Below are 27,501 nucleotides of genomic sequence, written 5' to 3'. Positions count from 1 at the left end.
TCATCATAAGTGCTTCAAACTTATTGTACCATTTATTGAATACAATTTCCCTTCTGTTGAGAAAACTGTGTCTGAGAGACTTTATGAAGTCGTCTTATAGGGAATACAAATGGGAAAAAGCGTACAGATCCACTGGTGTTAAGCAGGATTGTGTGAAATAACCCTGTTTTGCTTAGAAAAATCTGTTAGATCAAGAAAAGAGTGACTTTTCAAGAGAAAGATGGGTTTTCAAGATCTGACCGTGGTATATGGTACTATGTCATTTTATTTTGGAAAAAAGAAAGCATTTACAGCCTACTATTTTAAACTGAAACAACAGCTTTTGCTAATTTTCTAGCTTGCTTTTTTTGTAAAGTACACTGACCAAGCACAGAAATCATGAGCAAAATGTTGACTTCAAATGAAATTTTGTATGCAATTTTTAATTAAGCAATCCCGTGCAAACATTTTTTTTTTTTCTTTAACATCAGGAGGAAAGAAAACAACCACACTTGGGTGCTGGTGGAAAACAGAAAATGCTTTCTCATTGCAATCAGATTTCAAAGCAGTGGAGTGTAGGGAGGCAGGGCCCAGGCCCTTAGTATTCCTCAGGGTTGCTTGATTGCAAGTCTCGCAAATATGAATCAATTATGTTAGGAGGTACGCCTTGCAAGAGAAGCCTGCAGAAGGAAAGACCACCTAGAGAGGACAAAAAGGAAAAGGCCAAGTCAAAACCGTCTACATGAAAAATTACTGAAATACTACTTCCTGACTAGCTGCCTAGAAATGTGACTAATTATGTTCCAGTTAGTCACAAAGATTCATTCAGTCCTACTGGGAAATCGCCTGCATTTAGTACATTTAGAATTTAAAGCAGTTGGCATCTAGAAGGAAAAGCAAGTTCCCGGCAGATCCATAGCAGTTTCTTGTTCCCTGCTATTATTCCATCTTAGTTTAAATTCCTAACTGGTTTTGGAAAGGATCTATTGCTCTTTTGGGTTTTGGGATTCTTCTATAGATGATTTAAGCCTTCTGGTTGAATGGCAGAGTAGATGTAGACCATGTTATGAATCAGTGAGAAGAACTGTTTTCCTGTTCGTTAATGTTCCTTTTAATTTAGCACAAAGAACTCCAACTCAAGCACAGTGGAGAAGAAAAAAGGAACCACTCCTTTAATTTTGGCTATTTATACACTATCAAAGTGCAAAAATTGGAAAGATTTTGTTAAAAATAGTAAAACGTGTCCAATGCCTTCTGAACGTGAAAAATCCTACTACTATTTGAAACTTACCTTCCATGTGTCTGAATTATATTTATAAAATAAAAGTACCCCTTCACAAGAGAACCCATGAAACTATAAAAATTCATGGTCCTTTAAGGAAGTGCTTCACTACTTGCTAATAAACTCACGTCCAGGCAAAAACAGCATGCCATTTGAACATTCTTAAAACTTCTTTAATGCAAATTTGGGAAAGTCATTCTCCTTTTTAAAAAAAAAAAAAATTCAAGTCACATATTGGTAGAAATGATGCCGCTTATGTACATGTCCATTCCTTGATGCAAAGCGTTCAGAATGCTTGGGTATCATTTTCATCAACATTAACTGCATTAATTCATGCTTTACTGCATTCAACAACTTGCTTCATGTCAACAGGAGATTGTTGTGATGAATAAGTACTAGCTGTTAATGTCAAGATACTTAAATACAAATTAAAACTACAAAGTTAGAGATTTTAAATAGTCTATTTTCATTGGATTACAGAATGAAAATCATGCCATACTCCACAGGCTTTGTATGGCTTATGACAGTCATAAGCTTCATATGCCAAAACCATATGAAAGCTTACCTTAGATGATAATATACATTCAAAAATCCTTACTGTGCTACAACTAAGGGAAAGAGAGAGAAAGAGAGAGAGAAGTTGTAAGCATTAATAAAGTGCTAAAACCAAAGTTGAGTACTTGTTGGATGAAATTATAGTCATGATTATGATGAGGTGATTTCATTAATCCTTAGTCATGTGAAAGATGTAGGAAAATAGAAGCATATGGAGTGAAGGGCAGGGATCCAGTCACTTCAAAAGGATAATTAATATGTAAAACATTTATTAATATGCACAACAACTTTGCCTGATCAGGTGGCAAAGCCAACTTGATTGTACAGTGAATATTTATGGTAAAAGCTTCCAAACCATTAGCTTAAAAAAAAAAACCTACAACATATATATATTGTGTTTTTCAACAAAAGAAAAACAGAGACAAGAGACAAAGCATTAGTGTACATATATATATGTTGAAATGCTAAAAGGCAAAATTATCAAGTAGATAAAAATATTAAACTAGTATATTCTATAATATTGTATTCTGAACTGATTATATATGACTGATCTAAATAAACACAAGGCCTAAACAAACTTAGGGTAGAAAGCTACTCTATGTATAATCTACAAAACCTTAAAGAAAGAGCCCTAATTTGGTCATCTTTTGCAAGCTGACATTATCTCTGGGAATTGTAAACTCAGGCATAGATTTACAACATTAGAGTTTACATCAGGTTGTTTACCCAGTCCCAAAGAACTTCTCAATTCATTATTCCAAATGGGGGTGAATTATACTTGTAGAATAGCACTCATTTATTGTTTAATACATTTAGTAATGGGACCCAAAATTTTCTTTCAAGTTCACAAATATATGAAATAATTTTAGTTCCATGAAAATATCCAAAATGTCCAACAGATGGATAGGTCATAGATATTCTATTGGTAAATATTTCATTGGAAATCTTAAATATGAAAGTTTCCAAATATTGGATCTAAATATTCTAAATATTTGTGTCCTCTCTTCATCAAAAACATCTAGAATATTTTTCCTACAACTTAGTAAATTAAAAATGCTCAACATGAATCTAAGGAAACTACAGCAGAAATTATCTTAAAGGAAGATCATATTTCTCTTCATTTGGAAAATGAAAATATTAAAGAAATGTCATTGATTCCCAAGTTTTGATAATCTGATATCTCCAGTGAGGTCATCTTAAAATGTAGCTCTTTGGCTTTATTTATGGGGATGTGTGGTATGGTACTTAGTTTTCTGACAAAACATAGTGCCTACATTAATTAATATCCTTGAATAATTTGGCCTTCCTGTTCATGGCATAAACACTGTATGCCATGAGCTGCTAACAGATACAATGAAAAGCAAATGAGAAAGTCAAGCTTTACATGCAAAGTGCGATTTCATGTAAGAGGAATGGAACAGAAAGTAGAAATATCCAGTGGGATATGAACTTTTAAAACCTGTTGCTGCCCCTCCAGGAAGATTGGTTGTCCAGGGGTATTTAGTCCTTGATATATCACTGTAGAATTAGAATATTTGTACCAGTATTTATTTATTCTCAGTTGACATTCTTACCTTTTTCTTTTTTTTTTTTTTTTTTTCACAGCTTAACTTGATTCAAGTCACCTATTATCAGATAACAATCTGATGATAAACAATCTTGGGTTTACTCTTAGGACTAAAAGTTTTCACCAATATACCACAGTTGATGCCTTATTATGAACTCATGTACTAGGATACATTCTTTATATTATTAAATTCAGTTACTATATAATTTACTATATAATTACTATAAATGATATATCATCTATCTGTATAGTATTATTTGCTTCTATGGAGGATCCCAAATGTTGAACCATTTATGAAATAATCATTTTACACCATTAGCAACATTCTTTTATTTCCAAAGCATGCATAAGTAGTACTAGTTTTTTGTTGGATTTTGTTGGATATTGAGACATAAGTACCAACAATACTTTAAAAAAGCTAGGGGTTGAGAAACCAGATATATTTGCAACTCTTAACTTAGTTTGAATTTAGAACTAATAAACAGATAAAAATAATGCTTAAATTTGTAAACACTTTCTCAATAGTCATGTTTGACACTTTGTAAGAATATTATTGTTTTATATTTTAGAGAAAAAAATTTAAACATTTCTACTTATTCAGTTATCAATCTACTATACTGTATTACTTGAGAATGGACAGAAATCATAGCAGAAAGAATACTGTTTTTTTAAGTTATGAAAAAATTTTTTCCAGAAGTGTCTTTATTTATACTAGATTTAAGACTAAAACCTCTTTTTTAATATTAATACCTTAAGTATTTACTATCTTTTTCTAAAATAGATATTTACAAAGTTATCTTTCTGACTTTTGAATCATAATTTCTTCATTACAGAGAGGTAGAAAAAATAAAGATTTTGGCTATCACAGAAAAGCAATATAACATAATAAGAAAAAGAGAAAAGACATTAGGATCATGTCACCCATTATCTCATAACAGAGACTCTGACAGCTATAGTTTTCATGGTATCCCAAAGTACCATTCGATTGTCAAGAAAAAAACTCCAGTATAAAAATTACACCCAATTACTATAAAAATTGATTAAGATGACAGGTTATTCTGAGACTTTTCTACCACATAAATCCTTATATGTTTTCTTGGTTTACATTAGTTGCAGCATTTCTAAAAACTAGTATAAATGAAATACATACCTATAAATGGAAAATTTTTAATGAGATTTTAAAAGCAACTGATTATAATACAATAATATGGATATGCTATATTCTCTATGTGCAATATTAAATGCTAAATTAGCAAACTTACCCATATATATATTAGACGTTTCACAAAATAGTAAACTAATTAAAAATAGTGTAAATTCCTTAATTGTAGCTTCATTAGATGAGCTTTTGCACTAGACTTTTTAAATAAATGGATTATATCATGAAAGTCATATTCCCTTGACTTTACTCATCCTCACCATGCTGTACACATGCTAGCGTTCCACTGACATTAATATTCATTTAGTTAACAAGAATTGCAAGAGATGAGAATAAGTCTATTTAAACAAATCAGAGTGAATGCAGAATGTAATAATGTCTTCTGTCCCAGAATTCTCTCTCCCCTTCCTCTGCCACCCCCAAACATTTTAGCACGTAATTTGGATTTTGCAGTAAGGACGATAAATAAATGATTTTCTTTCATTTCAGTTTATACATGAGATCTTTGATGTCATACCTTTCACCTCCAGTTTGCATTCGATCTCCACTGTCCCAAGGTCATTGACAGCTTTGCAGCAGTAAGTGCCTCCATCATAGGGGCTAGGCTTGCGAATCTCCAGAGTACAGACCCCTTGGTTGCTGAACATCCTGTATCTTGGGTCATCCACAATAGCAACTTTGTTTTTCATCCAGGTTATTTTGGGCTGAAGTTAAGATTGAAGAAAATAAGTCAAAATATATCAGTATTTAGCATAATAAATAATAGACCATTAAAGCCAGTGACCAAATTTTAAAGCACGGCTTAGAAAGAAAGTATATCTGAGAAGAATCCACATCTACTTGAGCACTGTTCCTTTCAAATTAAATTCTACATGGTGCTTGGCAAGAAAACAAATGGGCAGGTCTGAAGCAAGCCAGACTTGTTCAGAAGACAGCTCTGGGGCTCTCTTCCCAAATGAATTCAGATGCATTCTAATTTGATCTACAGGTTCCTGATGTCAACTTACCCTGGAGAGTGTATGTTGCTGGGCATTTTTCAGAGAATCCTCATAAGGTGTCACAACCATCTGATTTTCCCCACTTCCTTTCCCTGACATTCTTTTCTAATTCTTTAGGGGCTGCTTATGCCTCCTCACCATTTCATCTCTCCTCAAAGAGCTCTATTCATCATCTAGTGGAATGGGCCCACTTCAGATAATGCAAGATCAGTAACGACCAGTCACCCGGGAAGCTGACTCTATTCTCCTTGGCCTCTGAATTACATTCGATCACCCTTGACCCTCCCCCCTCCCTTCCCATATTCTCTTCTCCCTTTGGTAAATGTACACTCTCCATATTCTCTCTTCTGCCTCTTATATGCTTTTGCCTTGCTCAGACTCTAGAGACTTTCTTTTCTATCTCCTTCATACCATCATCTTCCTCCCTCCATCCTTCTTCGTCCTTTCAAATGGGAGCATTCACTGAGGCTTACCCCTTGGACTTTGGCTTTTTGCTTACTAGTCTCTTTCCTCAATGATATTCCTTTCTATAGTTTCGGCTCCAAGAGATGGAATATAGCACCCCCATGCCTAGGATGAGTCACAGCTCTGGCCTTTCTCTTAAGCTCTGGTGACCTCTCCTCTCCCTCCTGGTCATTCCTGCTTGTACCGACATCACTTCCAAATAAAGATGAATTCAGGATCTTCCTCTCATTCTCAGTGTAACTTCTCCCTTGACTCATCTATTCCTGCTGATGGTATATGCAGGAATCATACCACTTTGCAATGTTTCCAAATTCTAGGGCACTTTTTCCACGGTGCCACCAGGAAAAAAATATCTCTATGGGCAACATTCATTAATTCGTTGCTCTTTTCAAATGCCATCAAGAAACCTTAAAACCTTTCTAAATCTCTTCAATCAGATATGATTTCTTCCTTCCTAGGACAGCACATTTTATATTCTGCCTTGCATTACAGTATCATCACTTGCTTTAATCTATTTTAGAAAATTTGATGAATCAATATTACCACCAGATTTTTCAGGTGAAACAATATTACTTCCATCTCCTTACCTCTCAGTATATTTTAAAATGGGTGTTTTGGGTTTTCCTAAATAGTCATCTTTTATTTAGTAAAGAAATATAAGCATTTTTTTACTACTGTATTTAAATAGTGGACCTAATTATCCACCAACACCACAATGCTGCACTCTCCTCCCTATCCCAGAAAAAGATACAATAGCACAACTTATATTGTTATTTGCAATTATAATGTGTCTAACATAAAACAAAAAAGGGATTTGGGGGCGCCTGGGTGGCTCAGTCAGTTAAGTGTCCGACTTCAGCTCAGGTCATGATCTCATGGTTTGTGGGTTTGAGCCCCGCATCAGGCTCTGTGCTGACAGCTCAGAACCTGGAGCCTGCTTTGGATTCTGTGTCTCCCTCTCTCTCTGCCCCTCTCCCGCTCATGCTCGGTCTCTCAAAAATAAATTAAAATGTTAAAAAAAATTTTAAAAACAAAGGGGAATTTGGGACTAATTCTTAAATTTAACTAATGTGATTGAAAAAATGGTACCTTAGGATTTCCTCTCACACTGCAGTTCAGGGTGGCATTGTAACCAGCCACAGCATAGGTGTTAACCAAAGGCTGAGTAAACATGGGTGCCTCCGTGAAATCAAAATCTTCATACACTGGATTTTTGTAGATTTTACCTTAAAAACAAGCATTAGAAAAACACAAATTGGCCTGAGAATATGTCATTCTTGGCATACTTTATTCATGGTTAAAACTCCCCTGAGCTTATAAAAACATGTAAAAATATGGGTGAATTCCACACAACATTCATTCTGAAGTGTACAAACGGACAATCGCACCTGGGACACAAAGTCAGTATGGTCATCTGAGACTGAAAGAAATACTGAGAAGAATCTGGTATCTGAATATTTTGATCAACAGTATATTTTAATGTAAAGGCAATGAGCAATGAGGACTTTAAGGACAGTGGTTTATGAGGAAATGAAATTCCTATCTCTGATTTTAGCCATCCAGACCCACAGCCCAGAAGTTGGAAAGAAGTCAGAAAGTTTATATTTTTTAAAAAATGCAATATTAAAAATAAAAATAAGGGGCACCCTGGGTTGTTCAATCAGTTAAGCCTCTGATTCTTGATTTTAGCTTAGGTCATAATCTCAGTTTGTGAGATTGAGCCCCACGTTGGGCACTGTGCTGACAGAGTGGAGACTGCTTGGGATGCCCTCTCTCCCTCTCTCTGCCCACCCCCTCTCAAAATACATAAATAAACAGTTAAAAAATAAATAAAAATAAAAATTTTTACTGGTAAAAATCAACATTTTACTCAAACATTTTTACCACAATTTAAAAATGTGTGTGTATCAGTTTCTGAATTCCCTTTCACCACATCTCTATAGCCAGTCTTTTGAGAACATCTAGTCATTGAAAACTGGGGTTTCCAGATGTCCAGTTGTAATATTGTGATTTATAATAAGAAATACATTAAAACCTTGGTTTGCAAGCATAATTCATTCCGGAAACATGCTTGTAATCCAAAGCACTGGTATATCAAAGTGAATTTCAGGAAACATTGGCTTAGTTATGATCACGTGATGACCGGCATCACATACTACTAGCACTGCAAGACAACTCGTTTATCTCATAAAAAGACATTAGAAATGTTCGCGTCCTGCGGAACACTCGCAATCCAAGACTTCACTGTAAATATTTGGTCTTCTGGCCCCATTTCTGTCACAGAGCTCCTAAAACCCTTGAAATTTCCTAAGGGAGGAAAGTTATAAAAGGGTCTTTTGTTAAATTAATGAGGTGACCTTTGGACTGAAGGATGGGGACTTGTTGCCAGCTGTGATTAGTGGTTTCAAACTTTCAGTCCCATCCCCAGACCTCCAGGGAAGGGAGAGGGGCTGGAGATTGGATTTAATCGTGGTAGGGAAGCCTCTATAAAACAAAACAAAACAAAACAAAAACAAAAGGAAACCCCTCACACCCCCACATACTGGAATTGAGTCCAGAACCTCCTTATATGAGTCCACTGCTAACTCACCATCCTTGGCGATCACAGCACTCTCCTTAGTCATTGTTGCATCCTCGCTGAGGCCACACATGTTCTCAGCAAAGACCCGGAAATAATATTCATTTCCTATGACCAGTTCAGTAATGGTAGCATTGGTTCGGTGATAATGCTCAATGACAGTGAACCATTCCTAAAGGAAAAAAAAAATTTTTTTTTGAGAAAAATCATCTAAAAACACACAACTATTCCAACTGTTGATTAGAATAAACAGTGGGGATGTTTTATTAACTATGAGAAAAATAGCACTGATTTTTATATTAAGAGTACTAACAACGTACATTTAATTTGTTTAACATTTTATAATATACTTATACTTGATTATGTATAATTTAATATTTTTAAAATCTTTATTTATTTTTTTTTTTTGAGAGAGAGAGAGAGCGTGAGTCAGGGAAGGGCAGCGAGAGAGGGAGACAGAGAATCCCAAGCAGGTTCCACACTATCAGCACAGAGCCCGATGAGGGACCTTGAACTCACGAACCATGAGATCATGACCTGAGCTGAAAGCAAGAGTCAGATGTTTAACCGACTGAGCCACCTAGGCACCCCTATAGTTTAATCTTCATTTACACATTAGATTCATATACCCTAGATGTCAACTCCTACCTTTATATTTTCTTCCTAAGTGTACAGTGTCTGTCACCTATCTTTTGTATAACAACATCTGATTTTAGAATTTTAGTGTAAACAGGGGTGCCTGGGTGGTTCAGTCAGTTAAGCGTCCAACTTTGGCTCAGGTCATGATCTTGCGGTTTGTGAGTTCGAGCCCCAAATCAGGCTGTCTGCTGTCAGTGCAGAGCCCACTTTGGATTCTCTGGTCCCCTCTCTCTCTGCCACTCCCCCGCTCTCTCTTTCTCTCAAGAATAAATTTGAAAAAAAACGTTAAAAAAGGATTTTTGTGCAAACATCTATTCTGAAGAAGAGATGATGCTAAATCACTAGAGAAAAATTAATATCACCCAATAAGTTTGCCTAATATTATTAAAGTAGGTTCTTCCGGGTCTTTGCTCAGATATTAAACCTCTTCCCTGACTGTTCACCCTCCCACCATTCTGTGCTGGTTATACTCTCTCACCTTAACCTGGCTAAGTTTCTTTGCAGCACTTGCTACCTTAAATTACATCATATATTTACTGTTTTACTTGTTTCCTGTCTACCTCCTCCACTGAAATGGACACAGCACGATGAGAAGAAAACACAACTTTTCTTCTTACCCCTGTATCTCCAGTGCCTATTATAATACCTGGCACATAGTAGGTACTATGCACAAAATAAATGTTTATTGACTACCCGAATGAATGAATGAATGAATGATTGAGAAGCTAAAACAAGTAATTTTCTTTTCAATTTTTCCTCACCATACCAAGAAATATAGTGGTCTCAAAGTTTATCTTGCAACCAGTAGAGAACCACAGATGTTTAGTACCACTAATTGAGAAAATACATTTTTTAGATGTTTTTAAATTTTATTTTTATTTATATTGAGAGAGAGAAAGAGAGAGAGAGAGAGCATGGGGGAAGGGCAGAAAGAAAGAGAGAAAGAGAGAGAGAGAGAGAGAGAGAGAGAGAGAATCACCAGCAGGTTCCACCCTGTCAGAGCCAGACTTGGGGTTGAACCCATGAATCATCAGATCATGACCTGAGCCGAAATCAAGAGTTGGACGCTTAACCAGCTGAGCCACATGCTTTCAGGTGCCCCAAGAAAATACATTTTCTGATAAAAAGTGCATAAAGGAAAAGGATTTTTCTTAGAATTTTTAGGGGCCATCATTATCTCAGTATTTTAGATATATATTTTTTAAGTAGGCTCCATGCCCAGAGTAAGAGCCCAACACAAAGTGGCTTGAACTCACATCCTTGAGATCAAGACCTGAGATGAGATCAGGTATTGGACACTTAACCGACTGAGCCACCCGGGTGGTCCATATTTTGAATATTTTTAGGACACCAGGCAAATGTAGTTATGACTTCCTTTATTCCCAGAGCACTTTATTCCAAAATTTATTCCAGCATTTATTGTATGGCTTTGTCATTTGGTTTTATAATGTTTTTCTTCTTGCCTAGATTGTGAGTGCTCCTTTTTTTCCCCCCGATCCAGTAGCTAGAACAGTGCTCAACATATAGTGAATGAAGAATAAATTAATGTGTTGGCACACATAATGAAAAAAATGTCTATGAAGTTATGAATGACAACAGGAATTTAAGTGAAGAGTAGCATCTGTGGCCACAATGAGACAATGGTGTGGTATCTCCTGGGGGTTACACTGGACAGACAGAAACACAGGGGTGCAGAGGTTGGGGATCAGTCTCTGTCACCAGTTAGAACTCAGTCAACAGTGAGAAAGTCCGTCCAGGTTCACCTGGACTTGACTGGCTATCCAAGAAGACAAGTTCTTCCTGACATCTACTAGCGTAAATGCCTGAAGACTTCCTGTCAATATCATTAAGTATGATATTTCACTCTTCCTATGAGAAGGAAGAGGGGCTCGATGCCATTGTGTGCCCAAATATTCATTTATTCATTCATTCACATACAGGTAGGGCAGTAGTACGGTGTAGAGGATGGATTCTGATGCAGGAGCACCTAGACCTTAACATTTAAACTGGTGATCTCTAGCAAGTCATTTATCCTTTCTGAGCCTCAGTTTCCTCATCTATTAAATACAGGTAATAATAAATCATACTCCGACTAGGTTGCCTCTTGAACACACTAATAAGCTCCTTCCCTCTTCAGGAGCTTTGCACATGCTGTTCTCTTCAGAATCTTTCTTTTCTAACTGGTCTCTTTCTATACATGTTATCCAACATTTATTTTACAAGGAGAAAGAGTTGCATGGATATAAATCTGAGTCAGAATCCAGAGTGACTAAATATTTGTTGAACAAATGAATTTATTGAATTCTATTGAGTACTATGTCAGCTGCTTTATACTGTTTTAGCCTCATGATAACCAAGCAAAGTAAATATTCATGTCCTTAAGAGGACCTCATGCCCTGCCCCCCTTTACTTTTGATGAAATGCGATTTTGCTGCTGCTGAACCAGAGATGGCCAGACCTTACCATGCTCTTCTTATCAGCTTTCTGGATCGTGTACCCTGTGATGGCTGCATTTCCATCATCCTTTGGTGGTATCCATGATAGAGCAACATTCTCTCCCCAGACATCCTCAATCTTCACCAGTTGAGGTGGACCTGGACGGTCTAGAGGACGAATTCATGACATCATTATGAGGTCATTTTCCCTCCCAACATATGCAGTGGTCCCCCACCTTAATGGCTGTTTTGCTTTCAGAGGTTTCCATTACCCCAGGCAACCAAGATCCGGAAGCAGATGCTCCTCCTTCTGATACAGTGTCAGAAAGTCAGTGGTAACCTAATGCTACGTCACAACGCCTGCATCATTCACCTTACTTCATGTCATCATGTAGGCATTTTATCATCTCACATCATCAGAAGAGGGGTGAGTACAGTACAGTGAGATATTTTGTGAGAGAGATTAACTTTTATTACGGTACATGGTTGTACTTGTTCTGTTTTATTGTTAGTTACTTTTGTTAATCTCTTACTGTGCCTAATTTATAAATTGAATTTTATCATAGGTATGTATGTATAGGACAAAACAGCATATATAGAGTTTGGTACTACTCACAGTTTCAGATGTCTGGGAACCTGTCTCCATCAATAAACAGGACTACTGTACTTCATTGTAGGAAGATATTTTAAAATGCCCTTCCTTCCCTGCATTTCTACCCACATTTCTTTCACCATCCTTAAACTTTAGGAGAGTGGAATGCACTCCAGCTAAGCTCATCTGGAAACTCTTGACTTTTATCTTCATGGAAAGACAAGGATTTTGAAAGGAAAATTTAAATGAAATTTCAAACCTCATCAACCTTCACTCCAAGAGCAGGCTACTGGCAATGAATCACAAAGCTACACTGCCTGATGGGAAATGTAAGCTGACCCTGGGCTCCAAATCTTAGAGCCCATCTGGGCCAAGCAGCTCTGGCTTTTGGCGTGAGGCACGGAGGCCACAGCCTGTGAGTGGGTTCCTCTGCTGTACCCAAAAGGTGCCTTTAACGTGCATGAAGAAAACTTATTTTATCTCTCTGCCAATGTTAAATTTGAAACCAATAAAATAACTAGAATAATAATCATTATTTATTGAACACTTTGAGTGTGCAAGCAATGTCCTGGGCACTTAGAACTACCTGTTAAAGTAACTACATGGCAAAGTGGAAAAGAGAAGTCCTTCTGTGTGTTTCAGAGGGAAGGTGCTCTTCCAGACCTGGAGGCTCCCGTTAGAGTGGGGGCTTCCATGGGGGTTCCCATTAGAATGGAGCCCAGCCAGATCCAAGGGCACAGGGTAGCCTCAGCACTCCCCTCAACTTAACAGAAATCAAGAACGGTTAGCCAGTAGGAAGACAGTACTTAGCTTAAAGGGCGTGAAATTTCAGCCAACAGGAAGTTTCTCCTTTAGTGAGAAAACTCCTAGTTTCAGCAAATTTGCTGAAATATAATAATAAAAATGACTGGACTGGAAACAAGGCTTCTGTAGCTATGCTCTTAAATGCAATTTCTTCGCATTGCAAAAATTACAGAACAGTTCAAGTGAGAAGGGCCTATCTGTGAGAGATCCTCCCTCTATTACCCTAACTCTGGACAGAAGTAAGACCTACACTTATTTATTCATTTATTTGGACAGGAGAGTGAGTATCTAGCCCTGTAGGAATAACCAATTAGGTGTTTAACTATTTAGGTACATCTTCCTTACATTTAAAAAAACTCTTCCCTCTCCATTAAAACTGTATTAGTTGAAAAATTTAGGTGTGGTATGAAACATGTTAAACTATGTTTAGAATCTGCTTTGTTTTTTATGCCAGAATTCAAAACAGGAAATAGTTTCATCATCAAGGAGTTGAGAAACAGAATAAGAGAGAACTGGATTATGAAGCGGTACAGATGGTTTGCACTAAAAAGTACATATATTAATTTTCTTTAACATATATGCCCTAAGTCTCCATGATTAGTTTTTCTAGTAAGAAAAAAGGTATTTTGAAATACAAATTTTACCAATGTAATTTTAATTCTAAAAAAAGAATTTTATGGAAAGCCACTCTAACACAAATTCTTACTCTTGCCTTAATGACAAGGACAATTAGTACAAATATTGCTTTGATAGAACATTCTTCCAGACCTACCAACGATCTGGATATCGATTGAAGCCGTTTCCACGAATTTTTCCACTTTGACTTGCAGATCATATTTCCCAGAGTGGCTCCTTTCTGCTTTTCTGATAAATATGATTGTATCAGTCTCAGAGTTGCGAATGTTTATTTGATTCTTATCAATTTCTGCACCATCTTTCTTCCAAGTTAATTCTGGTCTTGGTTTTCCCTAAAGAGAAAGACAGGAAAAAGTAGAGGGGGAGGGAAAACAGATGGTTTCAAGATTTTTTTTCCGGTGTTACAAAAAATGACAGTTGCTGATCCCATTTTCGGCAAGGTTGGAGACAGCCTGGTGGTCAGCGACTATGGCAGAAACAGTAATACTGGCATTGCCTGTTGATTGCATTCTGTGTGCAAGGCACTACATTAGGTACATGAGGTTTACTATTTCCTTTCATCTTCCCATCAAGATAATAAATGTCATTATCCTCACTTTTTGGATAAAGGAATTAAGTGACTTGCCTAAGGCCTTGTGACTTAAGTAAGTGCTGGAACCAGGTCTTACCGCCAGGTCTCTCTAGCTCCAAAGCCTGTATAACATAGCATAATGGTTAAGAATATGGGCCCTGGAATCTGTATTTGGATGCTGACTCTACCTCTTAATAGCTGTGTGACCTTGGGCAAGTTATTTAAACTCTCTGCCTCAATTTCCCAAACTGTAAAATGAGAACAATGACAGTACCTATCTCACAGAATGGTTATAAAGACTGAAGTTTTTTTATTATTATTTTTTTCCAATTTCTTTTTAAATGTTTATTTGTTTTTGACAGAGAGAGAGCACAAGCAAGGGAGGTGCAGAGAAAGGGAGACACAGAATCTGAAGCAGCCTCCAGGCTCTGAGCTGTCAGCACAGAGCCCGATGCGGGGCTTGAACTCACGATCTGTGAGATCATGACCTGAGCCCAAGTCGGACGCTTAACTGACTGAGCCACCCAGGTGCCCCAAGACTGAAGTTCCTAAAGCTTCTGCACACTACATATGTGCTTTATTATTATCTAAATGTACATGATATTATTTCCACAGCATTGTACCACTCATTTCAGACTTGTCTACAATTCTCTCTCTGCTCTTTCTAGCTACCGAAACTATGCTTTAACAGCAAGCTTTGGGGGATTATAATCTAATTCAAAAATACATGTTTTGGTTTATATTACAAAGGAACTTCCTAGGATTTCCAAAGACCCAGGCTCACCCTGCAGACAGGAGCCGAAGATTAATTCAGTCAGGTAAGGCATAGCCTTCCTTTGGGCTCCTAACATGGCTTGTTGATAGGTTATGATAAAAAATGTGAGAGACCCACATCAAACCCCTGCCTACAGAGCTTGAAGAATGGTCGGGGTGCTTAGACTTACACGTGGGAAGTGGAGAACAATACTGTTAAAGATAAGGAAAAACAGTTCCAGGTTTCACTTCTGTAAATGTACAATTTGCTTTCACTACTGGGGAAACAAAAACCAGAGTTTTCCGATAATATATGCAGTGGAAAAAAAAAAAAAGGCACTGGAGGAAGTGTCCACAGACAGGGACTCTGCTCTTGAAAGTGCCATTTACTTGTGTGACCTTGGGCAAGTCACCTAACTTCTCTGAACATCAGTTTCTTCTCCTGTAAAGTGGTGGTAAGGAAATCTGCCCTTCTTGCCTCACAAGGTATTTCTTAGGATCAAACGAGATGTTCATGAGAACTCTTGAGGTTCCGCAAATAGATGAACATGACACAATGGTCTCATCGCCCCCTTCCTGGCAGCTGAGCAGCCTCTGGGATGCCATACCTGTGAGGTCCCTGTTCTCATGGTCTTTCCTCCCCCCAGACCCAGTCAGAAGTTAGACACACAGACTCCCAAGATGTGGGAATTGGGATTAGCATTAGTAGACATGGTACAAAAACTGGACATTTTGCAGCCCAGATTCAGCAGCCCCACTCCAGCTCACGTGCCTGCCTAGTGCCAACTCCTGGTTTTATTTGAGGCTGTGTGGGGAGAGAAGTGGGAGGAACCTTGTCAAGCCACCTCCTTCCTCCCCTGCCCTGTTTATACTCATGTCCTCCTTGGCTTTCGTTTTGATTTCGCACACTTTATGTAGAAGGTAATCACTTCTTCGAGCTGCAGGCCCCGGGTGCTGATGCTGGAATTGGCTGTCTTTTAGCTTGCTTGTCATGGGAGCCTGGGTCTGAATGAGCTGTGTGTGTGTTCAAATGTGTGCAGAGACCTAAATTCTGATTCTAAAGTCTTGCTGTCTGATGTAACAACTACAAGGCTGTTTAAACTAAAGCAAATTAAAATTAAGGAAAACTATGGGGTGCCTGGGTGGCTCAGTCGGTTAAGCGTCCGACTTCAGCTCAGGTCACGATCTCGTGGTCCGCGAGTTCAAGCCCCGCGTCGGGCTCTAGGCTGATGGCTCAGAGCCTGGAGCCTGCTTCCGATTCTGTGTCTCCCTCTCTCTCTGCCCCTCCCCCGTTCATGCTCTGTCTCTCTCTGTCCCAAAAATAAATAAATGTTAAAAAAAAAAATTTTTAATTAAGGAAAACTAAAAATTAATCTTCCCAGTTGCACTGGTTCCAAGTTTCACATTTCAAGTGTTCAATGGCCACATTTGGCTCGTGGCTACCATATTGGACATTGAACCTGTGAAATATTTCCACCATCACAGAAAGTTCCATTGAATAGTGCTGTCTAGGGGCCTAAAAGGAGTCAGACAAGTAATGGGGTGGTGGTACAGTGTGTGTGTGTGTGTGTGTGTGTGTGTGTGTGTGTGTGTATGCGTATGTGTGTGTTTATGAGACCAAAACTGACTATTATAGGTGAGGCTTGGTCAATCTTGTAAACAATAGAATCTTTTGCTGGAGCCATGATTTAACAGTGTTTGCATCTTTCAGTTAGTGGCATCAAGATTTCAACATTCAGTTATCCCTCTTCCTTTGGTTTGGGGTAATCATGGGAAGTAAGCACATGATGTTTTCCTGAATATTACACCGAGAGCTTCACTTAAAATGAAGACTACTTTTACGGATATATAGGACCAGAAAGCATCTTCAAGCATTTCTTGTTTTGCTATCTCCTTGGTGTTTCCTCTCTGCCCCACTGTAGTCCCCATCTTCAGACCAGTCCAAGCTAGGTGTCATTTATCTCATGCAGAATGAAAATCTATCAGTTTGATAGATTTCTCAACAAGCACGAGATAGTTTAATCACTCCCCAGATCTCTTGCATTATTTATCTACTTTCCCTCTGAGGAAGTCCTGGGTCATGATGAATTTAAGTGCTAGAGTACCTGTCTCTACTTCTTAAACACCCCAGCACTGGAAAGAGAAAATAAGTGCCCCTGAATTATTACCTGGAAAGGTATAACCAGATTGACAGCTTCTCCAACTCTGCGGATATAGGTTTGCTTCAGGTGCCTTGGGATGCGAATCTTCGGAGGCTCTGAGTGAGGGCAGAACAGCATAATTTTGCGATCAGTAGAGTACACTGGAAATAGGCTTACATAAGCATGCTGGCATGAGAGTCACTGGGATATTCTTGTGCTGATGTCTCTACAGTAAAATCTTAGATGTGCCATTAAAAGATTATGTATGGTAATTTTAGTTCTAAATGCTTTCTTCAAGCAGAGATATTTTCACAGTCTGACTCAACAGAACTTATCCTTGACGTCCTTGATTTTATAGCAACTTCCTATTTTTACAGTCATTATAAGTCTAAAACAACTTTATAGAAAAACACCAAGTTTTCTCGTAGGACTTTATATATATTTTTCAGTTTCTGACAGCAAATGCATTCTGCAATGAACATTCCACAAAAGATCCATAGGCAGCACATTAGCTGATAGGAGTGCCCACTTTTTCTCACCAGAAAAAAACAAAACAAAGTTTTAGTACCTAGCACTTGTTATTTAGGTAATTCTGTTGGAATTGGATAGTAACTTTCTCCCCATGTGGCTACGAGGTACATAATAGGTGGCCCTAGCCCACTATGTACTAATGTTCATTAATTAAACACCATAAAGATACTAGAGCATGTTGTTGCAAACCCATCTGAAGCAGGGAGTCAAAGGCTCATAGGTTCACAGGGATGAGACAGGTGTCAGCACTTGAGGGCTTAGTATGTGGCAGACACTGGACTAAACACTTTTGATGAAGGGACTAATTTAAACCTCAAGGCCACCTTGTAGGATAGGTACTGTTTTACTTTATGATAAAGAAACAGGAGGATAGGAGGTTGAGTAATGTGCCTTTGGTGACACAGCCAGGATTAGAACCTGGAGTTAGCCTTGGGACACCTGGGTGGGTGGCTCAGTCGATTAAGCATCTGACTCTTGATTTTGGCTCAGGTCATGATCTCACAGTTCGAGAGTTTGAGTCCTGCATTGGGTGAGTTCGAGCCTTACTTCAGGTGAACTCAAGCCCCACTTCAGGTGAACATGAACCCCGCTTTGGGTGAGCCATGCTTCTCTCTCTCTCTCTCTCTCTGCCCCTCATGGGATTCATTCTCTCTCTCTCTCTCTCTCTCTCTCTCTCTCTCTCTCTCCGCCTCTTGCTCACTTGTGTCCTCTCTCTCTCAAAAAAAAAAAAAAAGAACCTGGAGTCAGGCTTGAGTCCTATGCTCTACTTAGAAGCATGAACTTCTGAGTTAGAGATCTGAGTTTGAGTACTGGATCTGATACATGGTAGCTCTGGTTTCAGACACCTGTTCCATAAAATCAGGATGATGAAAGCACCTAATTTGTACAATTGTTGTGAGGATTAATGGTTGAGAATAGTAGGTGTTCAATAAACTTGAGGAGATGATGATGATGATGATTACTGATTGTTGGGATTGGAAGTGAATTTGGAGATCGTGTAACTCCCTAACTTTACATATAAGGAAAAGGAGACTCAGCCAGATTCTGTAGTAAACTAAACCATCATCATAATAAAAGCTAACACATATTGAGAGCCTATTATGTGGCAAACACTCTGTAAAGCAGCAACATGGATCAATATATTTAATTCTGATAGCCTCTTGATGTGTCAAGTACTATTATTAAAATTTTTTTTTCAAGGTTTATTTATTTTTGAGACAGAGACAGAGTGTGAGCAGGGGAGGAGCAGAGAGAGAGAGGATGACACAGAATCCAAAGCAGGCTCCAGAGCCTGACATGGGGCTCAAATTCATGAACTGTGAGATCGTTATCTGAGCCGAACTCAGACACTTAACTGACCAAGCCACCCAGGCACTCTTGTCAAATACTATTATTATCTCCATTTTGCAGATGAACAAATTAAGGCTCAGGAAGATCAAGTCTCTTATCTGAGGTCACTAGCTAATAAATGATGGAAACAGGATTCAACTTAAAAAGATTGGCTTCTGAATCTACTAAGAAAATGTATACTCTTCATGCTTTTTTTTAGAAAATTTTTTTAATGTTTATTTATTTTTAAGAGATGGACAGAGAGACAGAGTATGAGTGAGAGAAGGGCAGAGAGAGGGAGACATGGAATCCAAAGCAGACTCCAGGCTCTGAGCTGTCAGCACAGAGCCCGATACGGGGCTTGAACTCATGAACCATGAAATTGTGACCTGAGCCAAAGTCGGACGCTTAACCGACTGAGCCATCCAGGCGCCCCACTCTTCATGCTTTCTTGCATCCATCCATCCATCCATCCATCCATCCGTCCATCCATCCATCCATCCATCCATCAACTCACTCTCAATTGTCTGTGGCAGACATGGTCTAGAACTTAGATATCCAGGCCCCCAGTCCAGTGTTCTTTCCCCTGAAACAGGAACTCTCAAATGTTTTGGTCTCAGTTTTCTAACATACTCTTAAAATTATCAAGGACCCGGGGCGCCTGGGTGGCTCAGTCGGTTGAGCGTCTGACTTCGGCTCAGGTCATGATCTCGCGGTTCCGTGAGTTCAAGCCCCGCGTCGGGCTCTGTGCTGACAGCTCGGAGCCTGGAGCCTGTTTCAGATTCTGTGTCTCCCTCTCTCTCTCTGACCCTCCCCTGTTCATGCTCTCTCTGTCTCAAAAATAAATAAACATCAAAAAAAAAAATTTAGAAAAAGAAAAAAAATTATCAAGGACCCTTCCCAAAAAAGCAATTTCTCAGCTTCTGCTTATGTGGGTTTATCAATATTTACCATATTAGAAATTAAAACTGAACTTTTCAAATATCTAGTTATTAATTTAAAGATAACAACATAAATGACATTTTAATGGAATTATTTTATATTTTAGCAAATCTATTTAATGTCTGACTTAATAGAGGATATCTGGAGTCTCCTATTTCTGTGTTCAGTCTGTTGTAATGTGTTGTATTGGCTGAAGTCATTTAAATGAAGAAAATCTGGCTTTGCACAGACACGAGAAATATTTTAATAAACTTTTCAGACAATTATGGATATTCCTTTTTGATCCTACACTAAAACATGATAAATTGTGATTTCTTAAAGGCGAGCTGCAGCGTGGAGTCTGAAGCCACTTCAATTAACTTTTCATACTCTGTTACATTAAAATCCACTAATCTATCTTACATTTTTAATGTAAATCTTACCCATGCATATTTTTAATGGAAAACATCACTTCACCACATTACGTAGATCTTCTAAATGTTGACATATTCCCTTACTCAATATAAAAACTACATTTATTAATATCACCGCCTATTTCATGAGAAAAAAAAATTTTTTCATGAGAAAAGTTTTTAAGTGTTGAGGGCTGTCAAGTCCATGGCAATGGATAGGAGTTTCCCAAAATTCCAATTTTTGCTTCAAAGTTCACTTTTCATTGAAAGGCTGACAACAAAAACTCTAAGTTGCTTTCTTCACAGTGACAGGCTCATTCCATTTGTTTTCTTAAAAATGCCTGCCAAGTGGCCATGTTTTCAAGTAAAATGGAATTGTGTGAGAAAAGTCACTAGTTCAGCCTCCGGCTCAGTTGTACCAGCCCTCTTTCTGCAGAAAACCACTGCGCTATAGCACGCAGCGTGAGGTCTTTATATATACTTTGCATTTCACTGCCACATAGAGGTAGGAAAAATGTGTACTCGAGGACCAAGGTTTAATAAAATGAATAATTTTTATGCTTCAGCAAGAACATGCCAAGGCAAAGCCGGCCCTCTGATTTTAACTCCGAGTGCAAGGTGGTGAGGAAGACGGAAGGAACTAGTCTGGTTCCGTGTCGCTGACTTGACCTGTGCTGAGGCACCTGTGGTTTTACTCGCCATTGCTTTTGCACCGTCAGGGCGGAGGTCAGACGCTGAAAAGGGCAAATAATGCGTTCATCTCACCATGAAGACGGTTCTGGCCTCGCAGACCCACTGGAGCCATGTTGCTGAAGTTGGCACCGCTGCATTCACGCTCCCTCCGTGGGAACGGGCAGCCCCGCCAGAGCCGGCTCAGAGCCTGGGGAGGTTAGCTAGCTGGTCCTCATTCCAAGTTACAGACTCTGAGCTGACCTCCACACTGGTAAATAAGAGCTGTTTTGTTCATTTCTAACTCCCAGGAGGCATTTACAATACATCAAAGGAGAGACAGCAAAATAGGAGGTTTTGAGAAAGAAAGGTGTTAAAAAGCAAAATCAAATAACATGAAATGGAGACAAAGTTTTGAAAGCCTTGCCACTTACCTATGATTTCCTTCACCAGGATGGGCTGGGAGTAGTATTTGGGCTCGCTGGCGCCCGCAGCGTTCACAGCCTTCACGCGAACAAAGATCTTTGCATCTGTAGGCAGACCTGTGATGGTGAACTTGGTCTTATCGATGAGATCTGTGTTTGCAACTATCCAATCCTCGGCTAAAATTCATAAAAGAAAAGGACAAGAAGGAGAAATGGTGTTTAGTGAAAAAAAATCATCCTAACTGGTACGGTCGACTCCAAACTAGTATTTTACTTATAATTAAATCAGTTGGAGGAAATATGATTTTGGTATGGACTCACATTACATGGGTAGGCATTTTTCATATTTAAATGAAAATGGCCTAGAATGGCTAATGTAAGTAACAGGAAGAAGGATAATCAGATTCTGCTATTTCTGAAAAACCTCTTATTCAGGATACTATGATACTAGAGTATCCTGAATTCTTGGGGACAGTCACTATGATTCAGGATACTGACATGATACTAGAGTATCCTGAATCACAGTAACTGTCCCCAAGAATTTTGTAGCAGTTTTACTCCAATTCAGTTTCATAAGGATTGACATACTCATGACATTTAGCCATCTACATATGTTAAAGTTCAGAAGAACAAGAAAATACTATTCTTATGAATGAGAGACACAAACCTTTATAGTTATATAATCTCCCTGTTTTATCTTGGTTGTTTTTTTATTATGAGGCACTCATATATGCATAGGGAGTCTGATAATGCTTCCATTTATGAATACAAGAAGCTAATATCCATGGCAGACAGGAAACACAGCCCTGGAGACAAGGCTTATAAGGTATTGGCATAATTCTTTCACTTCAATCAAAAATGATGATATTTTTTTAAAAGGTTTTGGTAGCTTTATCTATAACATCAAGAGAATTTGAACCCAGCATTCAAGGGTTGCAAATATTTCAACTTCTGAAAGTTTGTATGCATTATGCCCACAGGGTTGGTTGGGGGAGGCTTGGATCCCACATTATTAGCTCAATGCCTGCCCACCCCCTTGATCTCTAAGGACTTTTTCATGTGTGGGTGGTAGGTGTACTTCATGCTTGGTCATGGAACATTCCCAGAAACTGTATCATATAGTAAGAAAGTTTGAAAGCTTTCATAGAATACTTTACCTGGTAGGTCATATGCAGCCTCCCCATTTTCATCAGACTGTTTTGCTGATGTACCTTTGAGAATCCGTCATTAAAATTAATTAAAGACACCCACTTTCACACCAGAAGAATATCGTATCAGTAGTCAGCATTCTCTGTTAGTAAAGTATGCAAAGTATGCAAAGATATTTGTCTTCAGAGCAGTGACGGAAGAGACCAAACACATTGGGGTGGGGGGGGTGGGTAGTTCCTCAGGAGAACCACAGCCTACTCTGTTCAGACTGTGGTTTTTGTCCTGAGGCATCTGCCACAGAGAAGAAGAGGAGACAAGAGGCTGGGCACCTCCAGCTGTGGGAACAAGAGGTAGAGAGGAACAAAGCAAGACCCTGAAGAGAAAGGAGGAGTGGGTCCCAGACTCCATAGGGGAGCAGCACACAGTGGAACAGTCTATCTTTTCACCTGTCCCTGCGACCCCAGCCAGGGAGGGTCCTCCCAGGCACCCAGGTAACAAAGAACTCCTGCTATGGGGTTCAATCATCACAGTCTGGGAGTGAAGGCACTCAGGATAAAGCCAGCCCTGTCTTCCCAGCAGCTCAGGAGGCAGCCTCTGGTTGCCATAACAACAAGTTCTGCAGTCAAGAAAACAAATTGAGCATGCCTGGGTCCCTGCGTTCCACATGACTGGAGGGAATGTTGCTGGCTCATGGGTTGTGGGCATACCCCCACTGGTTTGGGATGATGCCTTTTCACCTGTTATCAGGAGAGGAGCAGGGGAGTGGAACCCCTTGGAACCTTCTCCTCTCTCTTATCCCATCCCTTCTAGGAGTACCTGGGAAAAGGAGCAGGGAGCCAAAATATCCTGGTGGCTGCAAGGGCATGTGGATGATAAAAATTACTTAAGGACACTGAAAAAGAAATACCTCTTTAAGCCAATGGTCAGGTTGGGAGTCACTGTGCTGATATTTTCATAGTGAAGAGACAGTTGATGAGAAAGTGAAAATAGGAGACAGAAAACGTGCTTGAAATAGTGAAGAACTAGTAAAGGAGAAATTTCAAGAGAAGACAGGACGAAACAAGATCAGAGGGGAACAAAAATAGCCCATCCCTTCACGTTTGAACCACTTTAATTGAGGAAAACAGAGAAAGAAAACGGTGTCCAGGGGATGGGGAAGGAATATGAAAGTTATTTGATACATGAGGAGAATTTTTAAGAACGAAAAGAAAGAGCTAGAGTGAAGGAAGAAAACAAAGAAGAGTAATGTGCTGCAGGCATTAAAAAAAACAAAAACAAGAGAAAGGCAGAGTCAAAACCAACACACGATCTTATAAAAGAAAGAATTCTCTTACAGAATAAAACCTGACATATCTAAAAGCATTAAACACTACAGAAAATTAGTCTGGAGGACAACAGCCATTAAAAAGAATGAAGAATAGGGCAGCCACATAAAGAAAGAAAAGACTGCGAGAAGAAAGATATACACGTTATGAAAGAACTTCCATAGAAAGCTAATTCCAAAACGTTATGTGGCAAAATATATACATAATAATGACTGTGTACATATACATATGTATATACCCGTATACATATGTATCTACACAGATCACACACAAAATTATGTAAAATACACTTCGTTGTATTTTATCTAAGGTGGGTAACATCAAAATGACAGGCATCTATCATTTTGCTGTATCTTCTTACTTTTTAAACCTATCAGAAAGAAAAGAGTAAAGAATTTGCTCTGTTTCATACAAACACAAATGTTCGTGCTCAGCAGCCACATCACATGTCAGATGGGGAGATTTTGCTGGTGGGGTGATATAAATAACAGAGTGGAGTACTCATGAGTTGTTGAAATGGGAGAGGAATAGAATGGGAATAAACCATATTCTGAAGTGCTCAAGAATTTACCTTTTTGCATTAGTGACACTACCCCCCTCCTATGCTGGGATGCCTGGGAACTTTCTCATAATGCCCCTACTAGTTTTAGTTAGTGGCTTTCTAAGCCCTGGAGAAATGAAGCAGCGTGCTCTGTGAGCAGAGCACATGTCAATGGAACTGTTACCAGGATGCCTTGTCCCCCCGTCTCTTGTTCCCTCCCAACCAGCACCAACGGTGGTTTCCAGGGGTGCCCCAGTCCAGGGGCCTGGGATTTCCTTTGCCGCAGTTTTCTCTCATAGGAAGTTTCTTCTCCAGAGGTTTTCCTCCTGGGAGGGTGCCTTTGTAGTCACATTCCTGATTTCCCAAATGTGCTCTGTAGTCTCCCTTTCCTTCAGATAAGATCCACATTAAAGTTTGGAGTCCAAAGAGCTTTCTCAGAAGCTAAATCTTGGCCTATCATTTGTGGTGATATGTACAAGCTTCCCCAGTGGGTTGTTTACCTACCTCATCTAGAGTGGAGCCTGAGTTCAAACTGGGACAGTTTTAGTCATCCATTTTCAAATCATGACAAGCAGGATACCAAAAACACAACAGGCTTTCAGTGAATTTCACATCATTTTTGGTTTTAGGTACACTCTGGCCCATATTTTCTTGTGTCATTTTCTCTTTGTCTATTATTTCTATCAACAAGTTTTTTTTTAACTGTTTCTCTTCTCCTTCTAAATTTCAGTGATTACATTTTTATATACTGAGACAAATTCCTGTCACATGTCAAACCTATTGCTTACACCCTCTGAGATTTAATGCTGCCACTGAAAGTTGTTCTTAATTCTCTTCCTCCTCCTCCTCCTCCTCCTCCTCCTCCTCCTCCTCCTCCTCTTCTTCTTCTTTCCTCCTCCTCCTCCTCCTTCTCTTCTCTTCTTTTCTTCTTCTTCTTGAAGGCATGATCAGCAGCTAGCCAAATATATAGTCTCCCTTTATTACCCAGAAGTAGGCAGCTTTTTTGATAGCAGACCTCTACTCTGTATAGGGTTTAGAATGTCCAACTTGCTTCATCCTAACTAGACTTTTATTTTTCTTGGTGCAATTTAACTCCACCAATTCAAGAAGTGGAAATCCCTGAAGTTTTGTCAGAATCCCTTCTTTCTATGTCTTAGACTTATCGTGGTGTCTAATCTGGCCGCCTATCTAGTATATTTTTGAGATCTCCATTTGTTAGCATCAAGTACCAAAAAAGGGCAAATTTTTTATCCATCTTAGAAGGAAGACTTTTGCTTGTTGTCATTTTTGGTAGGAAGGAGAAGAGTTCCCCAGAATGATAACAAAAGAAAGGGGGGAGTATCTCACCTATTGATGATGGTATTCATTTTAACTACGAGTTGTACTTACTTCCTTCAAAGCAATACTCTAGCACATAGCCATCTAAACCTGCTGCACCAATCTGGTCCGGGGGCCTCCACTTCATTGTGACAGTGGTGTCAGTTACGGAGTCAACGGCCAGAAGTGTAGGAGGGCTGGTTACAGCTTCAAAGATAAAAAACAAAAAAGAAAGAAAGAAAAGAAAAGAAAGAAACAGAAGAAATGATTAACTATGGTGTTACAGCACAAGCTGTGATAAAAATTAACTAGGATATAAATAAAAATATACAGAGAGGCCTATGTCTTAATAAAATCAGTGAAGACTCCTTGAGGATATGCTGCGTGGAAGGTAAAGATCTGCTAGGCGTGGACAATTTCAGAAACACTGCCACACTTTCCCTCCAGTTTGGGAGGTTGGCATGAGAGGCTGGGAGGCCCAAGGAAGTTGAAAAAAGTCAGAGTTTGAGATCTAATGATCCAGAGAAAATTTCCCATAACCCTCTAATTTTAAAGTATAAATCCTGTACTGAATCTTCTTTCTATTGAAAAAAAGTAGTACTTCACTACCATAAAAGAGGAAAACATCTTATCTTCTATTTCTTTGCCTTTACTGAACTGACTTTGTTAGTTCATTAGATAGCATTTAAGGTGTGATGGTAAAGCAAAGAGACTAGTTTTCAAGAGTGCTTTGTAGAAGTGGTCTCTGTTTAGTTATAGTGTTTACACATAGGTCCTGAGTTATACCTTCAGAAGGACAAATGGGGAGTGGTCATGTGTCAATGGCTCAGCTTTGTGTTTTCAGTGGGAAGCAGCAACCAGATCCACATACAGCTTTCACCGGAATTCTGGTAATAAATTCCAGGGTCTACACTATGAAGACATTCAGTTCTACCAAAGTTGTTTTTCAATTTCTTAGGTGCCCCTAACCACCTCCAACCTCCTGCTCACGCACGACTCTAAGAAGCCTTGTTAGAAGTTGGAGGGAAGAAGTCAGGGCAATGATTTCCATGACAGAGACACATCTCCTGACTTACCCAAAGGAACAAAAGGCTTGGAGGGCATACTGGGCTTGGAGATACCAACGGCATTGACTGCAAAGATGCGGACCTCATAAGCTACACCTTCAATCATCTTCTTGGGCTCAAAAGTTGTTTCTTTGCAGAGATCAAAATTTAGCCTCATCCATCTGGAGCTTTGTTTCTTTTTCCTCTCAATAAAGTATCCTGTAGGTGACACGAAATGGAAACTAAGGTTTTTCCATGGCTTCCAAAATTAAACTTTGTCAGATATTAGAATTCATAAAATCTCTAAGTAAAATAGTCAGGTATGCATATATTTTTAAGCCACCTTATTTCACCAGTTGTTTGAGAGAAATTATAGGGAATACAAACATTAACATCATAGGATATAGATAAAAGTAATAGGACTAGAAAAAAATTAAAATTGCACAGGAAGATAAGAGAGAAAAATAAATCACAGCTATATAGACTATAGAAATACCATTGTTACAGTTGAGTAATAGATTTGGCTAGGAGTCCAAACAATGTAGGTTAGAAGAGGGAAAACTCACTTTTGTGAGTTTCAAATAGAAAAAATTCTTGTTCCACAGGGAAGCAAATTCTTTTAAATATTTATCTCTAAAATTTTTTTTTCATAGACATAATTCTATGGAGCTAGATATTTAC

General features: G+C 38.8%; 1 protein-coding gene across 9 annotated transcripts in view; it reads right to left on the bottom strand.

Moving 5' to 3' along the window:
- Window positions 1-401: 401 nt before the first annotated feature.
- The window catches only part of MYBPC1 (myosin binding protein C1), an 87,666-nt gene continuing 60,566 nt past the window's right edge, over window positions 402-27,501 (bottom strand). For 3 of the 9 annotated variants that reach the window (XM_060656617.3, XM_060656621.3, XM_060656624.3), the window contains 11 exons: window positions 26,851-27,039; window positions 25,847-25,981; window positions 22,600-22,653; window positions 21,452-21,619; window positions 17,182-17,270; window positions 13,826-14,021; window positions 11,686-11,825; window positions 8,596-8,755; window positions 7,095-7,231; window positions 5,060-5,246; window positions 402-678 (listed from right to left, as the gene is read on the bottom strand). In XM_060656617.3, the coding sequence (XP_060512600.2) occupies window positions 578-678; window positions 5,060-5,246; window positions 7,095-7,231; window positions 8,596-8,755; window positions 11,686-11,825; window positions 13,826-14,021; window positions 17,182-17,270; window positions 21,452-21,619; window positions 22,600-22,653; window positions 25,847-25,981; window positions 26,851-27,039 (1,556 nt within the window). In that variant the 3' untranslated portion in view covers window positions 402-577. Of the gene's footprint in view, window positions 679-1,826; window positions 1,870-3,266; window positions 3,335-5,059; window positions 5,247-7,094; window positions 7,232-8,595; window positions 8,756-11,685; window positions 11,826-13,825; window positions 14,022-17,181; window positions 17,271-21,451; window positions 21,620-22,599; window positions 22,654-25,846; window positions 25,982-26,850; window positions 27,040-27,501 lie in introns of all 9 variants that reach the window. The other 6 variants (XM_060656623.3, XM_060656628.3, XM_060656619.3 and 3 more) reach the window with 5 other exon arrangements.

This window comes from Panthera onca, chromosome B4 (assembly GCF_046562875.1).
Source record: "Panthera onca isolate mPanOnc1 chromosome B4, mPanOnc1 haplotype 2, whole genome shotgun sequence".
In the NCBI taxonomy this organism is placed as follows: Eukaryota; Metazoa; Chordata; class Mammalia; order Carnivora; family Felidae; genus Panthera; species Panthera onca.
This window is presented reverse-complemented; position numbering and strand designations above follow the sequence as displayed.